Source organism: Carya illinoinensis, chromosome 5 (assembly GCF_018687715.1).
Source record: "Carya illinoinensis cultivar Pawnee chromosome 5, C.illinoinensisPawnee_v1, whole genome shotgun sequence".
NCBI lineage: Eukaryota > Viridiplantae > Streptophyta > Magnoliopsida > Fagales > Juglandaceae > Carya > Carya illinoinensis.
This window is the reverse complement of record NC_056756.1, coordinates 33,902,204-33,929,152: the sequence shown is the minus strand read 5'-3', so window position 1 is coordinate 33,929,152 and position 26,949 is coordinate 33,902,204. Positions and strand designations below refer to the sequence as shown.

Here is a 26,949-nt window from a genome sequence, read left to right as displayed (position 1 = left end):
AAATGGGTGGTTTAGGTCGGCAAGAGGTAGGGGAAGAAGCTGTGAAGAGATGGTGGCCGGAAGTGGTGCGACGGCGCCGAAAACGGTGAAAAACCGTATGGCTTGGAGGAGCTCGTGGTGGCTAACGGTGGCTCGGATGGAGGTGAAACTTGGTGGGGGATGTTCACCGGTGAGAGGGGAAGAAAACTGGGTGGGTGGTGTAGGCCACGCTGCTCGCGAGCGGCAGTTCTGGGCTGCAAGAGCAACCGGCGACAGGGGCAAAAACATAGCAGGTGCAGTGACTTCCGGCAACTCGCGGTTGCTAAAGGCTGGTCCGATGGCTCTGAAAATTGGTGGGGATGATCTCTAGTGGAAGGGGAAGAGAATGGTGGTGGTGGTGCACTAAACGGTGGCTGGACGGCGGAGAACTGGGCGGTCAAAGTGGCGGCGACGGGAAGGAGAAAAGAGAGAAGAGCTGCGCGGGGAGAGAAAAACCGAGAAGGAAAGAGGAAGAAAAAGGAAGAAAAGAAGAAAAGAAGAAAAAGAAAAAGGAAGAGGGAAAAAGAAAAAGAGAAAAGAAAAGAAATGAGGTCCAATCCTCACTCTGAAAACCAAAAACAGATCTGCCGAAAACGATATTAAAAACCGTAAAACGACTAAAATAAATTAAACACCACCTCAAATAAATTAAAAACCAATTAAAATACATTAATTTAAAATAAATAAACCAATATATTATTCAAATTAAAAACAACCCTTCAGTGAAAATACACGTAAAAACGGGGTATCACATCTTCCCCCCCTTAAAATAAATTTCGTCCTCGAAATTTGTGAGATCAAAGATCAGCGCCAAGCAGGATACAATATACAACTCAAATTATACTTGATAAAATCATACCATCAACCATTTCCACACAAGTATGAATAAAGCTCTCTCCAAATATACTCCTATAAGCAATTCCATCGCATTCGCACTAATCTCCCAGAGACGCATCACGTCTAGAACTCTTAAAGCGGCCACGTAAACAGAAATCACCATATCCACAAGAACTTCAAAACCGCACCCAAGTAAATTCCAACAATTAGTATCTTTCCACAATAAACTGTGTTAACCTCAATCAGCTCCTGTGTTATAACCTCCAAACCTTCATTATACACTATATCTTGGTAACCTAATAATCACTTCCAAAATAAACCATCAATCAACATAATTTGTACAACCAAATGATTAACTTCTTACTAAAACTTCAAGTCATCACTAATTTTCCAAAATTAGCACAAGATTTAAACACTTAATTATCTCCAAAATATCACGCTTCCGTGCGCACTCTGATAACTAGCCAAAATGCAAAAAGACTATATCCTCATAAATTAACACCCTTGAGTACAAGCTAACTCTAACACCTGGAAGCAAGAAAATCCTTTACCACACTTTGATAGAAAATAAAATCTCCCAAAATCATGAATCATCACTCCTATCCCTCAATTATCTCTAGCTACCTTAATCAAATCAAAATTCCTCAATGACACCCATGATCCTCAACAAAAAAAGACAATAGCAATCAATTGCAACTTCCAAATTAAAAACAAATAACATTACCTCAAAATACGCCAATCTCATCTAAGATAAAGAACATAAGGCTAGAATCCATCCCGACCAACTAATAAAGCACCTATAACTCCTACCCAACAACTTACACTATCAAGATCATCACCTAAATTCTAAATATCGTCTAAATTTAGAGATGACTAAATACACTACGAACCATGATTGAATTCACCATAACCTTAATGAACCCTTCTTGAAAACTCACTTACCTACTTCCATTCCCATAACCCTAGTAGTAGCACGACTATTTCCTTCAATTGCATACAAAATTAAATCTCAAGATAGGCCATGCTGTTCATATCTCCAATCCATCAAAACTATTGCACTACCCTCCTAACTCCTACTGCTTATTACCTCACGTACCTGTTTAGGCTAATCACCGTGGATTCCCAAGCTTCCACTTTCAAGATTTTATTATCCACTACACATTGCGACCCAACAATCTCTCAAGTTAAATAAAAATGTCTATAATTCTCCCAACTGGACACTCAAACTCCAAAGGAAAGTATAGGCTCAAAATTTAAATTCCTATGTGACCTCAAGTCACAATTAATTCTTGAAGATAGTCTCAACAATTAATGCCAACCATCACTCCAATTGGTAACCCACTTCAACTGTACACTCTGATCAACTCACCAAGAACTCGAAGTTATGATCTATTGAATTTAATACTATCACATCTAATCCACTTCAGTACTCACCAAAGCCACTTCTCTCAAGCCAAAAAGAGACTAGGATTTGTACTCTCCGAAATCCATACACCCTCACCACCACTATAAATGGATCTCATGTACCCTTAGCTAAGATCAATAATCATTCTAATGTGTAAGTGATCCATTATTTCCATTTCCAACATCCGTACCTATATCCGAAAATCATCGAAAATCATTTCCCAAAACCTGCATCATCTATTATCCTCAACTCGGTATGAATCAATCCTAAAACTTATCACTATAACCTCAAGCTATAACAATTATTGCCAACCTACATTCCATTGAGTAACACGCTTCGACTGAACACTCCAATCGATTCACCACTATCACGTGTCGATCTCATACGTCCTTAGCCGAAACCAATAGTCATTCCAACGTACAAGTAATCCATTACTACTATTTCCATCATCTGGACTTATATCCGCAAATCAACATGAATCATTCCTATATTTGCTTAACTTATACCCTTAACATCAGCAAATAGTTATCGCTTAAAGCTTTGTACTGAAAATGACCTTAAACCTGCTAATAATCCGTTCCCAAAAGTCTCCGGAATATGAGGTCTCAACTTCAATCGAATTCAATACCAACAATTAAACTATTGTTTCCAAAACCTCAATGGATCTATTTCTTCCGAACCGATAAAAATCATTTCGTAAAATCTATTACTACATCCTCGAGTTAACAATAATCATTTTTCTGAACTAAGTCAATATCTACAATCCTCAAAGAAGTATATGAGCTAGATCATTACCTTCCATTCTCAAAGAAATCTACTCTAGAAAAATTTTCATATCAATAACTCAACTCTAATCAACCCCATTTTAATGGTTACAAACTAATCACTCAGTAGAGTAAATCAAGCTACAGCACTAAGTCTGTAAAACTAAGAACTCAATTCTTATTATAAGTCAATCCTTCTACTCTGCAATTCTAAAACCTTAAATCAAATAAGAATCATTTTCCGAAGCTTCTAAGATCAAACAACTTACATCCCAAAATAGGGAAAAAAAAAATCAACTCCCAAATCTTTCAAATTCTAAAACATTAATAGATAATAAATCATTTTCTGAAATCCTCAAGATTGATGGCTTTAATCCAAAACATTCACCTTAAAAACTTGTAAATTTTAAAACCCCAATTGCCACCAAATTGCTCATCCGAATCAGCGAAATTAAAACTTGAAATTTAATTATTTCCCCCAAAGCTTGTCGAACCTAACACCTTAATTACCAAAATCTTATTTCCTAAAATCTATAAGGTCTCAAACCTTAGATAAAATTCTCTTAAACCAATCCTTAAAGTTCGTTGAACCTACGCTCTCCTATTCTATAGCCTCATTACATAAATTCTACAAAACCTAAGACCTCAATCATCTTAAGCGACTTAAATCTAACTCCCCTCCTTAGTCGCAACTTACATTCCTTGTGATACCCCGTTTTTACGTGTATTTTTACTGAAGGGTTGTTTTTAATTTGAATAATATATTGGTTTATTTATTTTAAATTAATGTGTTTTAATTGGTTTTAATTTATTTGATGTGTTTAATTTATTTTAGTCGTTTTACGGTTTTTAATATCGTTTTCGGCGGATCGGTTTTTGGTATCCGGAGTGAGGATTGGACCTCATTTCTTTTCTTTCCTCTTTTTATTTTTTCCTTTTTCCTTTTCTTTTTCCTTCTTTTTCTTTCTTTTTCTTTCTTTTCTTCTTCTTTCTTCTCCTTTCTCTCCCACGTACGCCCAGCTGCCCTTTTTCTCATTCCCGTCGCCGCCACTTTGACCGGCCAGTTCTCTGCCGTCCGACCACCGTTTGGTGCGCCGTCACCACCATTCTCTTCCCCTTCCACCAGAGATCATTCCCACCAATTTTCAGAGCCATCGGACCAGCCGTTAGCTTTCGAGAGCCGCCGGAAGTCGCTGCACCTGCTCTGTTTTTGCCCCTATCGCCGGTTGCTTTCGCAGCCCAAAACCGCTGCTCGCCGGTGGCGTGGCCGACACCACCCACCCAGTTTTCTTCCCCTCTCACCGGTGAACATCCCCACCAATTTTCACCTCCATCCGAGCCACCGTTAGCCGCCACGAGCTCCTCCAAGCCATACGGTTTTTCACCGTTTCCGGCGCCGTCGCACCACCTCCGGCCACCATCTTTTCACAGCTTCTTCCCCTACCTCTTGCCGACCTAAACCACCCATTTCCGGCCTCGATCCGTTGCCGGAGCAGCTCCCACGTGCTCAACTCCGTTCAGCCCCTTTTTGGCCTTCGACCGCCATTTCCACCACCACCCACGGCCAAAACTCATTTCCCTTAGCTTCATAAATATCTCAAGGCCATTCCCTATCAATCTCAAGCCTTGTTTTGTCCCTGTTCGAAAATGGATAATTTATTACCCACGACAACAGTGTAAATTACACTGTTACGTTGCTTTTTCTCCACCGTTTGCAACGCCGGGTGTTTTCTAAAATTACCGTATAGCGCTGTAAGTATTTTCCAAACCCTATTTTCAGATTTAAATATATATTGCTCTTTCAATTAATTAATTTGCTGGTTGGTTGATTCCGGACTGAGTCCGAGGAGTTCGGGGGTCGGATGGATGGAGGACGGAGTTGCTTGATTTATTGTTTTATGATTGGTTGTTTCTTTTGTGCGTTGATAATTGCATTTGCATGGGGCATGCACGTGTATTTTATTTTATTTGAGAAATCCTGTTTTGTTGGCGTGAATGGATTTTCGGGTGCGTGTGTCTCACGAGCCCAAGCCGGGATGGGTTATTATCTCGGTGGAGCTCCTCTGGTCACTCGGGAGTGGATAATACTGAGTGACGTCCCCTGAGTTGTCGCTGGGCGACGACGGGAGCGGGGCTAGAGGATGGCCCGGCCAGGTACGCGCGGGGCGCGAGTCTGGGCATCGCTCTACTCACCGACTCCGTGGCCCTTCGCTGGCGAGGGCTAGAGGATGGCCTGGCCAGGTACGCGCAGGGCGCGAGTCTGGGCATCGCTCGTTTAGGTGTCACATGCGTAGTCGTTACCTGCGGTGTGGCACAGAGCCAGGGTGTGCGGATGATCCCTAGGGGAGATCATGGTGCATGCATAACCGGTTTGTTTTTATGGTTTTCGGATGCGGGCCATTTTCTGGGAAAATGGCGAGTTTTGGTTTTTGAGGCTTTTGATCCATTTTCTGGGAAAATGGTGGTTTGGGTCATTATCTGGGATAATGGCAAGGCGTGGTTTTTAAGAATATGTTTTTATTGGGCCAAATGGGTTTTTGGCGTGCGTGGAAAAAATGTGGTTTTGCGGGGCATGTGCATTGGTTTTTCTTGCATCCATGTTGTTTGAGTTCTATGTGTTTTTATCTGGTGGTGTTTGGGTTTTACTTATCTGCGGTACCATTTTTGGTTTCGTAGCTTTTGGTGCAGAGTTGGAGGACGAAGAGGAGGAGGCTGAGCCCGAGGATGCGGCTCCGCCGGGTTGCTGATGCTATGTTTTATATTTAGTTTAAAACTGTATTTGTGTTTTGTAATATTTTATCTATGTATGTTTTAAACAGCTTGTATTACATTAAGAAAACAATTCTGGTACTTAGTTATGACTTTCGTTATCCGCTGCGTGTTTCTTCGTGCACATATGTTGCTTTTGCACACACTTGGTACCCGTCGATGGGATGGTGACCCGGGTTGTCACCATCCGGACGTCTCGATTTCTCCGTGCTCGGGCGTGGGGATTTGGGGGCGTCACATTCCTACTCCCAAGAGATCGCCTAACCCATGTCGTTCCCTTCTAGCCACAATATTATAAAAGTAACTCACCTCTATAAAATTCAACCCTACTACACTAAGTATTTATTCCTACCAACGACATTTTCGATAGTACCGTCCTCCTGCCATAGCATAATCCTCAACCCCACTTTTTAACTCCGGATAAAACAAAACAAAACAATTTAAAACAAAAAATAAAATAAAATAACATATATTGGAATAACAAAAACAAATAAAACAACATACTTTCAATTCAAATAACATCAAATCAAACCAAACCAAATCAAATGGAATTAAATAAAATAAATTCAAATCAAATAAAATCGAATCAAGTTAAAGAAAAACAATTCAAATTAAACAGATAAAATAATTTTAAACAATTCAAATTAAATAGATAAAATAATTTTAACTCAAGCTTTTAAAACTTTCTGGTACTCCACCTATGGGACATATGGTTTTACCCAGAGTCGAATTGCTCTGATACTACCTGTGACGCCCCCAAATCCCCACGCACGGACAGGGAGAAATCGAGACGTCCGGATGATGACATCACGGCTCACCACCCTAACGACGTGTGCCAAATGTGTGCAAAAACAACAAATGTGCACGAAGGGACATGCAGCGGATAGCAAAGTCATATAACTAAGTACCAGAATTTCTCTTAATTTAATACAAAGTTGTTCAAAACATACATATTAAAATATTACAGGACACAAACATAATTTTAAACTAAATACAAAGCATAAACTTCAGCACCCCGGCGGAGCCGAGTCCTCGGGCTCAGCCTCCTCCTCCTCATCCTCGATCTCTGCATCAAAATCTACGGAACCAAAAATGGTGTCGCAGGTAACTAAATTCCAAACATCACTAGGTAAAAACATATAGAACTCAAGCAATATGCATGAAGTAATGCCAATGCGCAAAACCCATAAAATCATATTTTTCCACACACGCCAAAAACCCATTTGGCCTACAAAAACATATCCTTAAAACCAAGTCTCGCCATTATCCCAGATAATGGCCCAAACCACCATTTTTCCAGAAAATGGATCAAAAGCCTCGAAAACCAACATCGCCATTTTCCCAGAAAATGACCCACATCCGAAAACCATAAAAACAAACCGGTTATGCGTGCACCATGATCTCCCCTAGAGATCACCCGCACACCCTGGCTCTGTGCCACACCGCAGGTAACGACTACGTATGTGACACCTAAACGAGCGATGCCAAGACTCGTGCCCCGCGCGTACCTGGCCAAGCCATCCTCTAGTCCCCGCCACTCTAGGGACCACGGAGTTGTCACGACAGTGTTACCGTATCGTGCGATCCGGTCGTCACCCTGCGACAACTCAGGGGATGTCACTCAGTATTATCCACTCCCGAGTGACCAGAGGAGCTCCACCGAGATAATAACCCATCCCGACTTGGGCTCGTGAGACACACGCATCCAAAAACCATTTACGCCAACAAAACGGGATTTTCTCGATTAAAAAAATATGCACATAAACACAATATGCAACTCACGCCTCATGGCTCAAATAATCAAGCAAACACAAACAAGCAAAACCAAGCACTCTGTCCTCAATCCATCCGACCCCCGAACTCCTCGGATTCAGTTCGGAATCAGCCAACCAACAACAATTAATTATTGAATGAGAAAAATATATTTAAATCTAAAATTAGGGTTTTGAAAATACTTACAGCGCTATATGGTATTTTTTGAAAGCTCGCGGCATTGCAAAAGGCGGAGGAAAAGCTACGTAACAGTGTAATTTACACTGTGGCTGTGGGTTGTAAAATATCCACTTTTGAACGGGGGCAAACCAAGGCTCGGGATTGATAGGGAACAGCCTTGAGATATTTATGAAGCTAAGGGAAATGAGTTTTGGCCGTGGGTGGTGGTAGAAATGGCGGTCGAAGGCCAAAAAGGGGATGAAAGGAGTTGAGCTCGTGGGAGCTGCTCCGGCAACGGATCGAGGCCAGAAATGGGTGGTTTAGGTCGGCAAGAGGTAGGGGAAGAAGTTGTGAAGAGATGGTGGCCGGAGGTGGTGCGACGGCGCCGGAAACGGTGAAAAACCGTATGGCTTGGAGGAGCTCGTGGTGGCTAACGGTGGCTCGGATGGAGGTGAAACTTGGTGGGGATGTTCACCGGTGAGAGGGAAAGAAAACTGGGTGGGTGGTGTAGGCCACGCCGCCGGCGAGCGGTGGTTCTGGGCTGCGAAAGCAACCGGCGACAGGGGCAAAAACAAAGCAGGTGCAGTGACTTCCGGCGGCTCGCGGTTGCTAACGGCTGGTCCGATGGCTCTAAAAATTGGTGGGGATGATCTCTGGTGGAAGGGGAAGAGAATGATAGTGGTGGTGCACTAAACGGTGGCCAGACGGCGGAGAACTGGGCTGTCAAAGTGGCGGCGACGGGAAGGAGAAAAGAGAGAAGAGCTGTGCGGGGAGAGAAAAACCGGGAAGGAAAGAGGAAGAAAAAGGAAGAAAAGAAGAAAAGAAGAGAAAGAAAAAGGAAAAGGGAAAAAGAAAAAGAGAAAAGAAAAGAAATGAGGTCCAATCCTCACTCCGAAAACCAAAAACAGATCCACCGAAAACGATATTAAAAACCGTAAAACGACTAAAATAAATTAAACACCACCTCAAATAAATTAAAAATCAATTAAAATACATTAATTTAAAATAAATAAACCAATATATTATTCAAATTAAAAACAACTCTTCAGTGAAAATACACATAAAAACGGGGTATCACAGTTCAACTTGGGATAAGCATGTGATGCATGTTGAACAAATCTTGGAGATTTTGAGGCAGCATAAATTTTTTGCTAAGGCAAGCAAGTGTTTTCCGCCAATAAGAATTAGAGTATCTGGGGCATATCATCATGCCTCAAGGAGTGAAGGTTGATGACAAAAAAATTGCAGCCATGCTCGCTATATTTTTGAATTGCGTGGTTTTTTAGCTTGGCAGGGTATTATAGGAAGTTCGTTCAAAGTTATGGCATAATCGCACGACCTCTTACCCACTTACTCAAAAAGGGAAAATTTGGATGGAATGATGATGCCGAAACAACCTTCTCAACTCTTAAACAAGCAATGACCACCACTCTCATTTTGGCCATGCCTAATTTCAATGATTCCTTTACCATTGAAACCGATGCCTCAGGAGATGGGATTGGTGCAGTTTTATTGCAGCAAGGCAAGCCCATTGTGTTTATGAGTCCAGCACTGGGGGCTACAAAAAAATCTTGGTCAACGTATTCTAAGGAAATGCTTGCAATTGTGGAGGCCATACGCATGTGGCGCCCTTATTTATTGGGAAGAAAATTTTTCATCCTAACTGACCAGCGCAGCCTGAAGTATTTTTTGGAGCAGCATGTGGCAACACTTGAGCACAGAAGTGGGTAGCCAAATTAATGGGCTACGACTATGAAATTACTTATCATCCAAGTCGTGAAAACTTAGCTGCAGATGCCCTTTCACACAAATCTCACAGCCCATCATCTACACGTGCCCTCTGTCACCATGTGGGATGAGATTAAAGGAGCTTACGAAGGGGATTCTTATATACAATCTGTAGATTAGAGGGCCCAAGCTCAACCGAAGGGACACTACTCATAGCGCCAAGGAATCCTTTTATTCAAAGGAAGAGTGGTTATTCCTTCCCATAAGGTGCTGCAGACCAAGCTCATACATAAGGCTCACGACACAAAAATTGAGGGGCACTCAGGAGTGTTGCGGACATTCAAGAGGTTGGCTCGACAATTTTATTGGCCTAAAATGTACCATGCAGTCCATGAGTATGTCAAGCGATGTGAAGTCTACCAGAAAATAAAGTCCGAAACACTCCCCCTACGGGACTCCTGCAACCTTTGCCCATTCCTTGCCAAGTCTAGGACGATATCGCTCTCGACTTCGTTAAAGGCTTGCCGAAATCCCATGACAAGGATACAATTTCGGTAGTTGTCGACAGGTTAAGTAAATTTGCACATTTCTTAACTTTAACTCATCCTTTCACTGCTAAAGGCGTGGCTGAAAAATTTGTTGAAGGGGTTGTCAAATTACATGGTCTTCCTAGATCGATCATTAGTGATCGAGACCCTGTCTTTATTAGAAAATTTTGGCAAGAATTCTTCCAAATGTTAGGTACTAAGTTGAAACTCAGCTCCACCTACCATTCACAAACCAACGAACAGATGGAAGTGGTCAATTGTTGTGTAGAGCAATATCTCCGCTGCTTTGCTCACCAATGGCCATGCAAATAGAGCACCTATATTCCGTGGGCAGAGCTATGGTATAATACGACGTACCATGCATCTATGGGAATGAATTCCAGGCATTGTATGATTGTTTGCCTCATCCACTTCCCATTTACCATAGCGGCTTATCTTCTGTGCATGAAATGGATCAGAGTCTCATGTCTAGAGAAGAGTTGTTGCGCCAACTTAAAACTAATCTAGAGACTTCCAGCAATCGCAAGAAGCAGACAACGGATCACAAGAGACGGGATGTGACTTTTGAAGTAGGCGAAATCGTGTTTCTTAAGTTACACACCTATCAGCAGCATTCCATTTTCAAATGTGCCCACTAGAAGCTCACTAGTCGATTTTACAGACCATACGTAGTGCTACAAAAAATTGGAGAGGTTGCATATAAACTTTAGCTGCCAGAAGGAGCTCGCATTCATCCTGTTTTCCACGTTTCCTTGTTAAAAAAATTAGTGGGAGACATGGTGGAGGTTTTTAAGGAATTGTCGCCAATGACAGATGAAGGTGTAGCTGTACTGGAACCTTAACAAATTCTGGACACTCGTTGGGTCAAAAGAGGACATAAATTTGAAGAAGAAAGCTTAGTCCAATGGAAGCATTTACCAGCAGAGAAGGCCACGTGGAGACAACCCAAACATTGCTTGAGCAATTTCCATCTGTCGACCTTGCGAACAAGCGTCCATTGAAGGGGGGGAGTATTGTTAGGCCACGTCGTTCAAAGAGAGGCCTAAACCTAAATCCCAAATATTTGGGATGAAGTGGACGTAAATGAAGACCGTTGCAATCATGGGCAGGTAGAGAACGAAAAGATCGCTGGATCAAACTAGGTCTTTTGCAGTTGAGAGTTTTAGGTCGCAGTTGAGAGTTTTACATGTTATTCTATTGCATGTTATTTTCGTTAGTTATGCTCTGTTTTTACATATATTTGTATGCTTTGTTTTACGTGTGTTGAGTTCCATTTGATTGCTGTTAGTTTCCCTTGTATTTCAGTTTGTTTGTACGTGGCTTTGCTTATTTAAGCAGCCAATGTTTTCATTAATGAGATTATCAAGTATTTTACATTCAAATTGTGGTACGTTTCTCACCCGAAGAGAAAACAAATATCCTGGAGTTTATATACTCTGTGTTTGAGACCTATCAAAACGGTAAGGAAATATTTTCTTTTTATTATTCTTAATCAAATCAAGAATTCCATCTTAATACATCATGTTGACTCTAGGCTATATGAGATCACCTAATGCGTCGAGAATTTTAATCTAAAAAGACCTCACTCCTTAATAATGAATAACAACTTAAGTGGTCCATTTGATGTTTCTATACCAACATGTCAATTTGTAATTTCCATTCGTTATGATCATTATTATCAAAATGGCAAGTTTTGTAATTTCCGTTAGGATAATTATCTTAAAATTGATACGTTACAATCTTACAAATAGAATTTCCAACTCTATTTCCGATTGTGAATATATTTATCTTTTTTTTTTATTTAAATAAGGAGTAGAGGATTGAATCAGATATTTTATTTAGAGAATTAGATTAAATACTATCAAATTATCAAATTCTTGACGGCAATTCATCCTTTTAAAACAACGTAACAGATTCTCAATTCAAATTTAAAAACAAAATAAAACTTTTTATTTTAGATGTCAAAATTCTTTTTACAGTATATTATAAACGGTAATATCTTGTCAATAAAATGTAAAGTTTGATTTGGCACATAAAAATTTTTATCTCAATTTTAAAATTTTTATTTTATTATTATAATTTTTTTCAATCTCTCTATAAAATATAATAAATAATTTAATTTTTTTTAATTTTTAAATAATAATAATATTAAAATATTTTCGTATCAAAATTGTCTACTACTAAACATTTAATGTACTGTCATAATATGCCTCGAGATTCGTCCGGATGGATCCAAAGTCAAATTAATTCACAAAGTAAAGACTGCATGGTCGATAAACGAGGAAGCTTTCGGTTAACCTGGGCATGCTTTGTCGGCCGCGTTAAAACGGTACCCCCCAAATCATGCTAACGCGTTTTCTATGTAACCTTTAAAATTTTTCCTCCATGTAAATTACTAAATTAACATGATATTATTATTTTTTTTATTTTTTATAACAAGTCAATCATTTATTCGTATCAAAGTATCCTTATAAATAAAATTTTTATCAAGTTAAATAGCTTAACTTATAAAAGAATGACATAAATCTCACTATATTACAATATCTTTAACTTCTCTTACATATCTTGTCAATTGATAGGCAGCATCATTATCCAAGCGATAAACATATTCAAGTCTTGCTTCTTCAAACCTATTCATAAGTTTTCGAATATCTTGTAAAATTAAATTAAATTCTGTTAGACATTTAAAATTTTCATTCAAATAGTTGACAAGAATCAAATAATCAGATTCTAACAAGATTTTTGGTACATTCCATTGAGTACATAATTATAAGCCTCTCAACAAAACAATGGCTTTAATAAATTCAGTTGAAGAAACCTTTATTTCTACTTTACTAACAGTTACTATAACATCATCATTATGATTTCTCAAAATAACCCCAAACTCAAGAGAAAAAGCTTCACTAAAAATAACACCATCAATATTTAATTTCAAACAACCCGTTAATTTAAGAAAGTATATCTAAGAAAGTATATCTAAGAAAGTATTCTTTATTCAAAAATTCTTTTAAAAAAAATATCCTAACTTAAAAATATTATATTCCTCTTTTATCCTCAGTAGGAATGAGCTGGCCATATTTCTCCAACGAGCAGGAGACATTCGTTAATCTAAAAAATAACATAGAAATGAATGAGTCCGACAGTTGGGTCTCGATAATTTTTTATTTATTTAATAATTAAAGAAATATTTTTTAATAATGTTATAATTTTTTGTAAAATAAATATTTAAGAATATAAATAAATAAATTAAAAAATTAAAAATATAATAAACTTTTTTAACTTCTCGATCCAGTCTCGTGCCACTTCTACAGCACTTCTCAAAATAAAAAATGAAAAGAAATCACAAAGGCAAAGCAAAAGAGTATATTTTCTATTCTATGATTGGGAAAAGTGAGACCTTGAGAGAATATTCACCGTTGTATGTAAAAAGTCTTTGTCAATATGCTGCCTTTCGTCTTTGTACCCTATCCCCTTATCCTTAGTTCACATTTACCATTATTCATTGCAATAACAAATATTTGATGTAGACGACAATGCACAATAGCAAGAGTCCAAATAGTTCTGGCTTGGGGATAGTTCAAGTGGGCATGATCTTTCCGATCATCTTCAACACATGCAACAGTAGACAGATGCGAGCGTGCATTAGCAAACACAAGGGGAAACGACGTCATTCATCCTAATGCAGTGGATCCCATATCAATTTGAGAGGAAAATAACATAATTCCATTTATATAACATCGGCATTCCACCCGTTATAAGAATGGTGGATTTATGCAGCATTCCATGATACTCTATTCGCTAAAGCATATTGGGAGATTAAACATGTGACCTAATTTCCAATCTAACAATGGTGAGCTCAAGGACATCAACATTATGAACATTTCACTGGTAATTTGAATCACTCTTATGAAATTTTAAGGGAATTGGGCAGGTTACTTAATCCCCAAGAATCGAACGCTATTATAAATATTACTTTGATAATCTCAATCAATTGATTTCATTCTCCAGAAAGTTTTATACAACACCAGCAAAAACATCCTTGATAAACCAAAAACATTAATGTTTTGATTAAAAAGATAAAATCTTAAATCACATAGCCGTTGACATTGCATATCTCATGTACAAAGCGAATACTATCTGAGACGAAAAATCTCAAAGTTTCAAAGTAAGATCGGGTGACGAAGTAGTAGTCCTCGACTCATTTCCCACAAAATTCATATTTGCATTTGGACCTAATTCCAAAGTAGAAGTACCAGCAACTGATTCCACCGGTTCCCTCACCTGCCGAAAACTTCCAGGCCAAAACAGTCCCACATCGTCATCTTCCATGAACATCGGCGGTCCAAAATAGCCTTGTTCAAACCTTGCTCCACCTCTAGGCGGCCTTTCTGATGGTAGTATTCCTTGATGCATTGCAGCATGAGCTTCAATTCCAAGGGACCGAAATGAAGAACCATGAAGGGGCAGAGATGCCAAGCTAGTATAGCTATTGGAGAACATTCCCATGCGCATAGCACGCTTTGCCATTGTCCTTTCCCTTTTATGTGCATTCTGATGGCCACCCAGTGCCTGTGAACTAAAGAACTTGCGCCGGCAGTAATTGCAAGAGAAAACCCTTGGAACTGTGGCTGAGGAATTATGGGCAGCTACCTCACTTGTCTCACCCATGCCCTTCAGTTCAGCATCACGGTTGCTGAAGTGGAGTGTCAAGTCAAGGGAGACAGGCTCTGGATCTGGTTGAAGGTTAAGGTCATTTGTGAGACAGGATGAATTGGTCGTGCTGTCCTTGGAGGGATCAGGGGATACTTCTTGCACAGGGAGGTTTGAAGCTACTTGGCTGCTGACTCTTGACTCATTTTCAGATTTCAAGTTCGAGTTTGGTGTTGCCATGTTTGAGTAATGCAGTGAGGTTGAGAGATCGTTTCTTCAGAAAAAGGCCAACCAAAGGACAATAGATCCAATTACGGACTGTGTTCACTAAGTTTTTCACCTGCAAGTAGGATGTAACAGCTTATTTTCTGTTTATGCAGCAGCCAATACTAATCAAATTGGCCATGGATTGCATCCATCTGGTTCTACAAATAATAGAGATACATTAGCTGTGCTCCAATCCATGTACTAGAGAACACACACACACACACACACACACATTGTAAGACCAATAAATCAGATATGCACATTCTCTACCATGTTTAAAACTCTATACTGTGGGATTTTATTTTCTTGTATTTTCTTCTTTTCTTCCCCTTAACCAACATTAATTTGTGACAAAGTGTAAAACTTCCATCCAAGTCTAGCACAATAACAAGAAATATACCAAGGCATCCAAAGAGATCAATCATACCCTGAACTAAGAGGATAATAACTAAGCAATTAATAAAACTCTTCCTGCAGTACTAACTTTCTTGAACTCGACTTCCTGTTGAGCTTGTCATCTCAACGTGTGTTTAAATATGCAGTCACAAAATATTATTAAATGTACTCAAATAGTACACTTGATAAACATTTGCACAAAAAGAATGAACACTTACAATCATTCTATTGGAAGAAATCGTATATATAATAAAGTTGACAATGGAGAACAACCTGTACATACTATTTAAAGACTCAGACTGAAAGCCCAGAAGACAGATTTTGGAGCAAGCAACTGCTAGCTTGAATTTTGATTACTTCAGTCCAAAGAGACGCTTTATAAAGCAACATAAAATTTTCATACTAAAAAGAAAAGGAATATTCTATGAAGGTCGTTATTCTTTTTTTTCTTTTTTTTCTTTTTCTTTTTTTCTTCAAATGAAAAACTGAAATTTTAGAAGAAAGTAGGTGAGAGGAAGAAAAAGCACAGCAACCACAATAGTAGCTCAACCCACAGTAGAAAACATCCCCTATAAATAGAACTACTCTTTTTGGAAGAAGATTAGCCAGTCTGTAAGCCAGCATAGCTCCAATAACTTCTAGATGGTCGGATATGACTCATATGCACCCTGCCATTCATTTGAAGCTCGGGCCTAATTCTTCATCCAAATCCTTTAACATTCTTGTGTCACCCTTGCACATATAATCCACTTATGGTGTTCTTCTACTTCAGACTCAAACAACTTGAGGGAATCAAGTAGATCACGCCCAAGATGCCATAAGGAAACAAAATGTTCTTCTATTTCAATTTACTATGAATGCAGTTCCATAGAACTAGTTCTTGTTTTGGCTCCACGTTCATGAAATTCCAACACCACCAACAGAAGGAAAATTGGTTCGCCTAAATGACAGATGGAACATGCCAATTAAGTAGAGTCATTACCAGAATATTTTGCAAGAAGGATAATACTATTATTAATTTGTACATTGTTGAAGAGAGGAAGGGGACTCAGCATGATTATCACAAGAAAATAAAACAATTTAAATCATTTACTGTGGATTGCAGTAGTTCATAAATTGATCTAGACGCCCTAACAAGTAAATGATGAAACTCATGACAATGGTGAAAATTGCAGATTGAATATGCTCTACAGAGGTGAGAGTAGCAGATAGGGAAACAACAATTGATTCTTAAGGAGATGGGACAGATTGCTAGTGGGACCCACTTTTTTACAAAGGGCTTGTATGGGGCTTGTCTATTCGAGGCTTGTACATAGCATTACTCAATAGTAAAACAAGGCTTATGGGTTACCAACAAGGAACTATGAATAACAATGAGAATAGCAACTCTTATAATCTTATTGGAGAAGTTACTTTTGCTTTCTGGTGATTAATGTTTGAATAATTGTTGTTATATTGAGAAAAGCCATAACCACAATAACGACTACTAGTACTACTTATTACAACAAGAAATCCCCAAAACATTGGAATTCATTATATAGAATGTGTAAAAACAAAATAATAAATAGAAGATTATAACTGATAAGCCAGATCAAGTTTAGTCCATTGGAATCATATAAGAAAACTGATAAATAGTTGTGAAAACAATGGTTAGGGAAAACAAAGATTGATAAGCAAAGAAGAGCAGTAAACTACATTAATCACCATCTTCCTCGACTGGTCATCATCAGGAATAAGATTTAGTGAAACATTTGTTTCATTCATTAATGGACAATTACAACTTCTGACCTGAAAAATACAAGCCAATTCTAACATTTTCTCGCTCTCCAATCCACAAATTTCTTTGCGACTGATAGAATCGTGTCCAAAGCCTCCAGACTAACGGTTTGAGAGACAAAACTCTATCTTAGACAGCCCACAAAACTCCCCCTCCCATGGAGTAGAGTAAAAAGTCTACGGAACCTAGGTCCTAGACAAAATGTTTTCTATTTTTTATGGGACACTACTGCTATGGACTACATAATGTCCACAAAACTCCCCCTCCCATGGAGTAGAGTACAAAGTCTATGGACCCTAGGTCCTAGACACAATGTTTTCTATTTTTTATGGGACACTACTGCTATGGACTACATAACTTCAAATACATTGAAAAAACTAAAAGAGCACAATAAAAATACTACAAATAAAAGGGACACATGGACTAAAAGGAACACGTGGGCCTAGCCCTAGGGTTTCATCTCTAAACTTCACGCCCCCCCCCCTTCTCTTTCTTCGTTCTTTTCTATTTTTCTTTTTCTTTTTTCCTTATTCCTCCTGCTTCTCCCTTCGCTGCCCGTGTCCTCTTCAGCATGAGCCAGCCAGCCTCGGCCGCCCAAGCACGAGCCAGCCAGCCAGCCTATGCCGCCAACCCTCAAGCACAAACACCAGCCAGCCAAAGCGCCACCGTCCCTTGCCCGCACGAGCACCAGCCCCCCCAAAACAGAGCCCACCTCTCCACGAGCCCGATCACCCGGTGCGTTCACTGCCACCACTAGCAGGCGGCTCACCCATCCGACATACAAACTTTGCCACTTCCTCTCACCCACCTCCACGCCGGCCATCGTCCTCCACCTACCAAAGCAACCATGCCTCTCAGCCCCCTTTGCACACACGAGCACTTGCCATTTTCATTTATTGCCGCCACCACTACGCGGCAGTCCACTCAGTCCATCCGGCATGCATTCACAATGGATGGTTGTGGGTCGGGCTTGGAGAGTTGCGGTTCACCACTAAGAGCACCGATCTGATCACCTCTACCATAGAGGGTTGTGGGTCGGACTTGGAACACCAGAAATTCTAGTTCAGTCCTTTATTTGACTGGAGAAAAAACACACAAAACAAATAGCAAAACACAGACTTGAAAAAGAGAAAAAGAAAAACGAAGAGGTTGGGGGTTTGGGGGAGCGGCAAGGGGCAAGGGGCCAAAGCTCCCTCCCCCTCAAACTAGTTTCGGTTTGGAGGAGTTTTTAGAGAGAAGTTAGAGGTTCTCTCTCTAGAGTGTGTTTACCAATGTTTAACGTTAAAGATGGTCATCAGGAATAAGAATAAAGGATATAAGAAGAATGTCAAAGGGATTATTAATCAAATAGGTAAAAGGTGTAAACTACATTAATCAATGGGGATTATTAATGTTTCATCAAGGAAAACTTCTTAAATATGTTTCACCAATATTTAATATTAAGAGATATCATAAAGATCTCAGCAACATCCGCAGGGATGAAGGATGAAAATAAGAGCACATTCAATTTCAAATAATCCAAGACTTAGAATTTCTGTATTATGTGAACAGATAACAGTTCCCCTCATTAATGTCAGAAATAAAAAATAGATGAATTCACTTGACTGCAGATGAGCTTCTTCATGGTAATGTTCATCACTTGAAAAAATGAACATAGATTATATTTTATTATTAAGACTACTGACATTATGAATTTGACGTTATGATACTTGAAAGCTTGAAATTTGAACTTAACCAATGGGAAGTAATGACCATGGACACCAGAATAAGTCTCATGTTTAAAGGCATTAATATGGAGAAATAATCTGTCTAACGAATTAAACAATGTAACAACCTTCAAAAGGTAATCCATGCTATTCAAAATCATTACCCCGAAAGACTACACAAAATTATTGGGAAAAAAAAAATGAACATCAAAGCAGCAATGTACTGAACTTCATATCATTACAGCAGCAATGTACTAAACTAAAGTAAAACAACTTTGGAAGACTACAAATGGCTTTGACAAGCCAGTATGATGCACCAAATGCTAAAAGATTAAAAAGTCCTACGCTCAGGCATGCGGAGATTTTACAAAAGTAAGTTTGAAATATGAAATCCCTTACTCATTGTATTGTTTCCACCCAATTAATTTGTGCGAAACTCTGTATGACAGATTAAAGGTCATTCTTTGCAGCCTCGGGATTATCAGCTATGCTTAACTTGAGACGGAAATGCCCAGAGTAGATCTCAAGAATTTTTATATACGAGTGAATTTCTTATCTTGTGTAATGATTGAGAATTCCCTAACATCATGCGTCATTACTGTCCAATTTTTCGGGAAAGGCCAATTGTTTGTTCCAGCAAAGTACTCCCAACACTAACCAACAGGACTTCAATTATTGGTCTGTGACTTGGGATTACCTACATGACATTGAAACCTAGCATTTTCCCTTTAATGATAATTATGATTTTAGACTGAAATTACCACCACTCACAACAACCATAAGCACAAGGGAATAACGCTGCACCAAAGTTTTGGGATATCATAAATGGAAAGCAACAATCAATCAAAGTTCGACTTGATGATCATCCAGTAATCCATAACATAGCACTAAATATTGAAGCTCAAAAAGTACCAACGCTTAAAATCTTAACCAAAAACATAACCCCTACGAAGCCACGAGAAGGCTCAAAGAAACCCGAAGATACATAATAGACAAATTAAGAACATCTGAGCAGCATGAACAAACCTACAGCAACATAGAAGCACATAGATGAAGCAACAAAGTAAAAAACTAGTATAAATAATGTTCCTACCAGGATCCAAATATCTAGCTGATTAGATGGATTCCAAAAGTTTCTCACTCGATTCTTTTCTATTGAAGATTATGCTTCAGTGATATGCTTCCTTGGGGGAGTTTGAATACCAGAAGACAAGATCGTCTTCATGGGTTTCTAGTATTTACCACCTGCTGAGTGGTTAGGAGGAACTAAACGAGAATAAATGGAGAGAGAGAGAGAGAGAGAGAGAGGGGGGTACAATTATGGGAGAGAAGAGGCCAAAGAGATGGGGATGATGGCAGAAAGTCAGTGAAGTCAGACAGGAGAAAGTAGAAACACAGTTAATGACTATCCCGTTGAACTTGTAATATAATGCTTTTATTAATGATAGTTACCCAATAAAAGAAAACCACTATCTTGTTGAATTTTGGGCTACCCCAGTCCTGACTAGCTACTAATCAGTGAGAGAGAGAGTACAAGGTGACAGAGAAAGCGAAGGGTAGTCGATGTGAGTCCCACCAAAAACGCTCAAAAGTGGTATTGTCCATTCGCTCAGTGCTAATTCTTACTTTTCTCCACTTCAACAAAGAATGGCCAGATTCTTTTCCAATATTATTTAGTTACTCAAAGCCTCTTTTGTCAGATGGACTTCCCATGACGCCTCTATCTCCCACTTGTGCAATTACATGCAAATCAACCCAATATAGCCACACACTTTATTTGCCTTTGTATTTTCTTATTTCATCTATTTGCTTATTCTTTTATTTTTCTTCTTTAATTCATGGGACCCGTATTTTACTGGTGGTGGCTCTACGAGCACAGCTGGAAACTCTAGCTAGTTATTTTTATATTTTTTAAATACTTTTAAATATTTTTAAAAAAAATCTACAATATTATTAAAGAATGTTTAATTATTTAATAATAATAATAAATAAATAAAAGATTCCAACAGTAACTCCCCATGCATTTTCCTTTACAGGTTATGTTCAAACCATCAAGATAGTGACCTCCTCGATGTCATTACGCACTAGGAAATACCAAGGCCAATAAGCTGACCAGGTTCCCACAAAACTGAACGTGCCCATTATTTTTGTGTGAAAAATCTCATATTCTACAGTGAAATGACAGAAAGCACCTCAAGAAACGCAGCAAGTTTTGTTTGCTCTCTTTTATGATCTACATCAAAAGAAGGAATGGCTGTACTTCATTGGTTTTTCTTCCTCCTTTGTTTTCTTTTGTTTGGTCTGAGGAGACGTACTTGATGATTTTTATCCTTATCTTTTTGTCGGTACGTGGCAGTTCGGAACTATCCGAGTTTGTGCTGGTCCAGTACATTAATTGGATTGCCCGACCCAACTTACAATGCAAACCCAGAACCTCGTCCTCTTGGAGAATGCTCTCGCCCGACTCAAGACTGTTTATGTTCGGGTATATGGTCTTTACATTCTCCAACTTCTCATTTTGAACCAGAAAAAGCTTAAAAAAACTAAAAAAAAAATTTCAAATGATTTTGCATAAATATATATGTGTCCGTTGGTCCATTTTATTTTGTGTATATGTGCAGCATATAGCATATAGCGTCTACAAAAGAAATGAAAAAATACTGTAAGGTTACATTTTGATTTAGAAAGTATCTTATCTCATCTTATTTTATTATTATAATTTTATTAAATTTTTATATAAAATATAATAAAATATTCAATTTTTTTAAATCTAAATTTAAATTTTTTAAATTTTAAAATAATAATAATATTAAAGAATAATATTTTAATAATATTTTATTTAACTTTCATCTTTTATTTAAAATTATCTCATCTTATTTTTTAATTCAAATCAAATTTAATAAAAAATATTCTTTTCTCTCGATTTGGTTGTATACATAAGGAAGGAAAGAATAAAATAATAAGAATAATAATTAAGATGACCCCGGCTAGTGGTTGCACACCAGACTCCTAAAAGAGCAATCATGCTTGACTTCTTGTCCTCTATTTAAGAAAAAAAAAAAGGAATTGCCGCTATGTTTGCTTCTATTGCCATAGACATGCAGTATCTTACTAATAAAATCTTCACAACAAATGTCAACAGTCACATTTGCAAATCAAATGAAATCTGTGGGTTAGTCAACAATCTCTGCAAGGAACACTAAGTGCAAATAGTCAGAGAAACTAAACCGGACATGAACCCATCGAAACATCAAGAGGCACGTTAGACTTTAACTTCTTACTTCTCGCAACCATGAGGCACGTCGCGCTGCTAAAAGGTGTGGGTAAAAACGATTCAGCTACATGTTTTAATCCAATATTTAGGTCCAGATAGTAAATTGAGATAAAAGTTAAAAGTTAAATAAAATATTTTTATAATAATATTATTATTTTAAAATTTTAAAAAATTAATTTATTTATTATATTTTATATAAAAATTTATAAAAATTGTAATGATAAAATAAAATGTAATACTTTTACTATTTAAATTGGGTCTTAAGCTACTAGTAGTTATAAAACATTTTAACTTTGATTTAAAAGAAAATCTGTAGGTACATATGCAGCCAACTGTTAAGATGGATAAAAAAAATAGACCATGGTATGTACAATCTTAATAGTCAAGTACTCCTAAAGATGAGTGCATTTTGTAACTTTTTGATAATTTGGGGATTAAATAATACTAAATATAGTCGTGAAATGTGTAAGTACCGTATAATTATTTTAAAAAATAGTAAAATTTATAATTAAAATTTTTTTTTTTTTTCCGTATGAGTCCTATAACAATAACAACGAAAATCATAACAAGAAGAAGCAATGCAACTAGCTAGCACTAGGCTTGCAACCCAAGCTCAAAATATTGCCCAACCCAACCTAAACATCTCCATTTAAGGCACCAACTTGACCTGAACCGGCCTATCAAAACAATCTCGGGTCGAACCCGTATGACCAAACTAATATCATGTATTGATTTAAATGGTGAAGCTTGTATTAATGTTTCTAGTGTTGAAGTGTTTGGCTGAATGGTGTTAGTGTATGGAGAAAGGGCATTGTACTTGAAATTGGATTGAATTGTGTACACGGTTAATGTTGAGGAATAAAATGAAGGAGTTAGAATGTTGTGTAGAACCAAGAAATTAGGAGTGGGGGTTGCACCAATGAGTAGAGGGTCTTGAAGTCTTGAGGTTAAATGGTGAAGGTTGGATTAATTATTGAGGTTTGGGAGTATTGGGACATTTTATGAAGTTTGCAATTAAGCAAGATATGGGTTATGGAAGGAATGTCGTTAATAAGTGGAGAATGCATGTACGTTGGAGGGCCTTAATACATATCTTTGATTTACGTATGCTATGTAAGTTAATTGGATTGGGTTAAGTGTTATATTGAAGTTACATGTATGTTGGAAGGGCTAAGTTGTGTATTCATGGAAGAAGAATATTGCGCATTAAGGCTGGAATTCTTTGTGTAGTTGGTAGGGCTATAAAAATAAATAGGAAAATTGTTCAGACCAATTGAATTAGTGGGTTTGGTCCATTTGTAATTGGTCCGGTGTGTAAGGGTGAAATCGGTCTGGTCTAATTTGGGAGGTTGATGGGATTTTTAGTCCATTATTTTTTTCAGGCTAAACCGAACATCCAGTCGGTCCGTTTGGTCCGGTTCGCTATTAGTTCGGTCAGTTCGTTCGGTCCGATCTAATTATTTTTTTATTTTTTTCTTCCTTTTTTTCAAATAAATTAATAAATTAAAATTAAGTGAATTATTAATGTAAATTATGTAACTAACTCATTAAAAAAATATTTTATATGGCTAATGATAATAAATTAAATAAAAACTAAATCATTAACTTGTATAATTACTATATAAAAAAATATATTAAATTATTAAATGGCAAGTTAGTGATAGGATAGTTAATTGATATCATATATTAGTTAATTAAAATTTACATTAATAATAATTATTTTATATTTACTTACAAGTTACAGCTTAGGTATAAAAAATTTATCTAATAACTTTAATTAGATCATAGATAATGATGTTAGTAATTATTAATTAGTTAATGGTGAATTGATAATATACATTATTTAATTAATAGATTATTAATTTGTAATTACACATTTAAAATTTTATATTTTTAATGTACTAATAGTTTAGATGAAAATTAAATAATTAACTATACAATTATTATATAAAATAATATATATAATATATTTAAAAATTTAAAAAAAAATACATTTTCCTATTCGATCGATCATGTCCGACCCGGTCTCGAAACACCCCATCCTAAGACCAAATCAAAAATAAAAAATCCACAAAATCTTGAACCAAGACCGACCGATCCCATGGTCAATCCGAACCGACCAGTCTTCACCCCCGACGGTTTGGTTATGGTTTCCAAAAACAAAAACCTTGTAACACCCCTAGATTCTGCTTGAGATCAAATAGACTCTAAAGTGTCAGAACATGTAATATAAAGTTACCTACTTTCGTTCATGAAAAATAAAGATATAATGCACCTAGCATGCATCTAGCAATATGCAATATTTGTAGCGGATAATTTTTTTCTTTAAGCAATACTATCCACTATATAAGATATATCTCAAAACATTGAAACATAATTCATAAACTGAATGTGATAGACATTAAAGATTATAGCATAACTTCAAAAGGTCTATAATCATAAGAGTACTAGAGACTGAGCTCCTCAAGTACAAGCAATAACTAAAGCAACTAATAGGCTAATCCATTGAGTAGCCCGCACAACTCAGTCAAGGATGCCATAATATTAACGTTAAATTGGAACATTGAGGCTATGAGCTCTGTGTTGTGCCGTCCCCGTCTAATTGACCGTTTCCAGTCGATCAACCTCTGATGCACCTCCTGATCCTAACACATGCTCTACCTTTCTGGGGAGATTGGTAGTTAGAACTACCACAATGAGATTTGATTACAAATCTCAACAAGTTAACAACAAGTAAACTTATAGTTTAAATATGTATGTATGACAGTAAAAGTAAGAATACATAATATGAACATGAGTAAACTTGACGTAACTTGAAAAATAGCATGACATGTACTAACATGACTTGAATTGACATGAAATGAATTGAACTGACATGGAATAATCATGACATAATGCTGAGCGTGAAATTGAACATGAATTGAACTGAAATTGAACATTACTGAAATGGAACTGAACATGAATTCTAATAATCGGAACGAGTCTTTTAAGCTAGAAGTGTCTAATAATATTCTGACAATTAGAATGATCATAACATGGGCATTTGAGTAGAGGTATTTGAACAATTGGAATAATTATACCGTAAGTACCTTACGTGAATTCTCAATGGAGATATTCGAGACATGATGTGATGTGAAAAAATATTTTCAAGACACACTCTATACTCGAGACATGATGTGACATGAAATGAAAGAATAGATGACCTGACGTAACATAATATGACATGTATGTGAAATGAATGACATGGCATAACGTGATACAGATGAACATTTTGTGACATGCAGTAACATATAACAGATAACATTTCGTGACTTGGCATTATGTGTAATAGATAAATATTTTGTGACATAACATAATGTATAACAAATAAATATTTTATGACATAGCATAATTTTAGATAAATATTTTGTGGCATAGAATAACGTGTAACAAATAAACATTTTATGACATAGCATAATGTGACATGTACAAGAGCATTAGAACATGAATATATGTTCTCTTACACACATACACAATATTCTAATAGTACGTTAGAGGCTAACCTACAATGAGCGTAGCGTGACGAATTTAATGTGCGAATTAATGGGAACTATAAGGAGATATTTCTAAATGTTAGAGACTCCTCATTAACAAACTTAGATATATAAACGTAATGATTTAAAGCACAATTATCATTTTACCCCTCAACATGTAGAAAATGATTATTTTACTCCTAACATAAGGATTTCACATCTTACTTCCAAGACTCACCAAGATTTACATTACTCATGTAAATTTTTTCCTATATCCAAATATCTAATTAGAAAAATTTAAAACAGAACATAACTAAGTGAACCAAGCATAGACCGAAACATGAAACAAACTAAACTCTTAATTTTTGTTGCAATTCTTTCAAACCCTATCTTTCATGCTAAAACTGAAACATGCAATATATAAAATCACATCTTATGCTTTAATAACATGCTAGAACAAAAGACAAAAACTTGCATCATAAAAACTACAACTTCCTTCATATAAAAACTTCAAGTATTTTGACCTTAAACTTGATGTCCATGGTCTATCCACTTTCAAACAACTCCAATAACAACAAAAGTTTAATATAATACTCTCAATATTTTCATAAAACGTTCCTAAGGACTATTATGCTTTGAATAATTAAATGAAACCCATAAAAAGTCACAAAAGCGTACTCAACACAATTGGTATGCACCTATTCTACAAAGTTGAGTATAATGTGATTTGGTTTTTTTTATCAAACCATTAGATCCAAAACTTCCATGAAGTAAAGCATCAAGAAATAATCTCATATGCTTAATATTCAAGTCATAAATCATCTAAGCATCAAACCTAAGATCATAAGGAAAAAACTGCATAAAAATATAGATCCATCCATGAGTCTCACATACAAGACCTAACCGGACCTTTGCATGCATAAAAATTCATATATTTATGATCAACATCATAAATCTTCAAAATAACATTCTAAAACATATATCAAAGTCCTAAGACAAACATATTTGAATACTAAAGTCATTGGAGCATGCTTTTATATAACAAAACACCTAAGTTTTCCCAAAATAGAAATTGTTTCATACTCACGATATATAACTTTTTTAGATCTATGCAAAACTCTTATAAAAAACTTATAACATGCATCGAATTTTCATCAAACTTGTATAATGTTAAATATAAATCATAAAAATATTGGACTAAGATCTTGCCAAAAACTTAATAAAAAATTCAACAATTCACACACTGTCTAGACTATATTCTAGAATGTCCTCTGCATACTGAAATAGACTTTTCACCCATTAAACATTCACGTATTTTTTTTTTAAATATACTAACAGAAAATAGATTCAAATAGGAATAACTTAT

The 26,949-nt window shown here is 36.9% G+C and overlaps 1 protein-coding gene across 4 annotated transcripts; it reads right to left on the bottom strand.

Annotated features, from left to right (window-relative positions):
- Nucleotides 1-13,970: 13,970 nt before the first annotated feature.
- Nucleotides 13,971-20,202, bottom strand: LOC122309894 (zinc finger protein 4-like). Of its 4 annotated transcripts, none has more exons than XM_043123662.1 (3): nucleotides 19,891-20,202; nucleotides 15,598-16,254; nucleotides 13,971-14,991 (listed from the first exon to the last, which is right to left on the bottom strand). In XM_043123662.1, exon 3 carries the CDS (start codon nucleotides 14,889-14,891, stop codon nucleotides 14,154-14,156), a length of 738 nt encoding a protein of 245 aa, XP_042979596.1. In that variant the 5' UTR covers nucleotides 14,892-14,991; nucleotides 15,598-16,254; nucleotides 19,891-20,202; the 3' UTR covers nucleotides 13,971-14,153. The 4 variants fall into 4 exon arrangements, with proteins under 4 accessions (XP_042979596.1, XP_042979599.1, XP_042979598.1 ...); XM_043123665.1 differs by having other exon boundaries at nucleotides 15,869-16,254; XM_043123664.1 differs by lacking the exon at nucleotides 15,598-16,254 and having other exon boundaries at nucleotides 13,971-15,076; nucleotides 19,891-20,201.
- Nucleotides 20,203-26,949: the final 6,747 nt, after the last annotated feature.

Bases quoted from the DNA above. Each gene is read 5' to 3' on its own strand.
- LOC122309894 (XM_043123662.1), bottom strand. From the start codon at position 14,891: ATGGCAACACCAAACTCGAACTTGAAATCTGAAAATGAGTCAAGAGTC.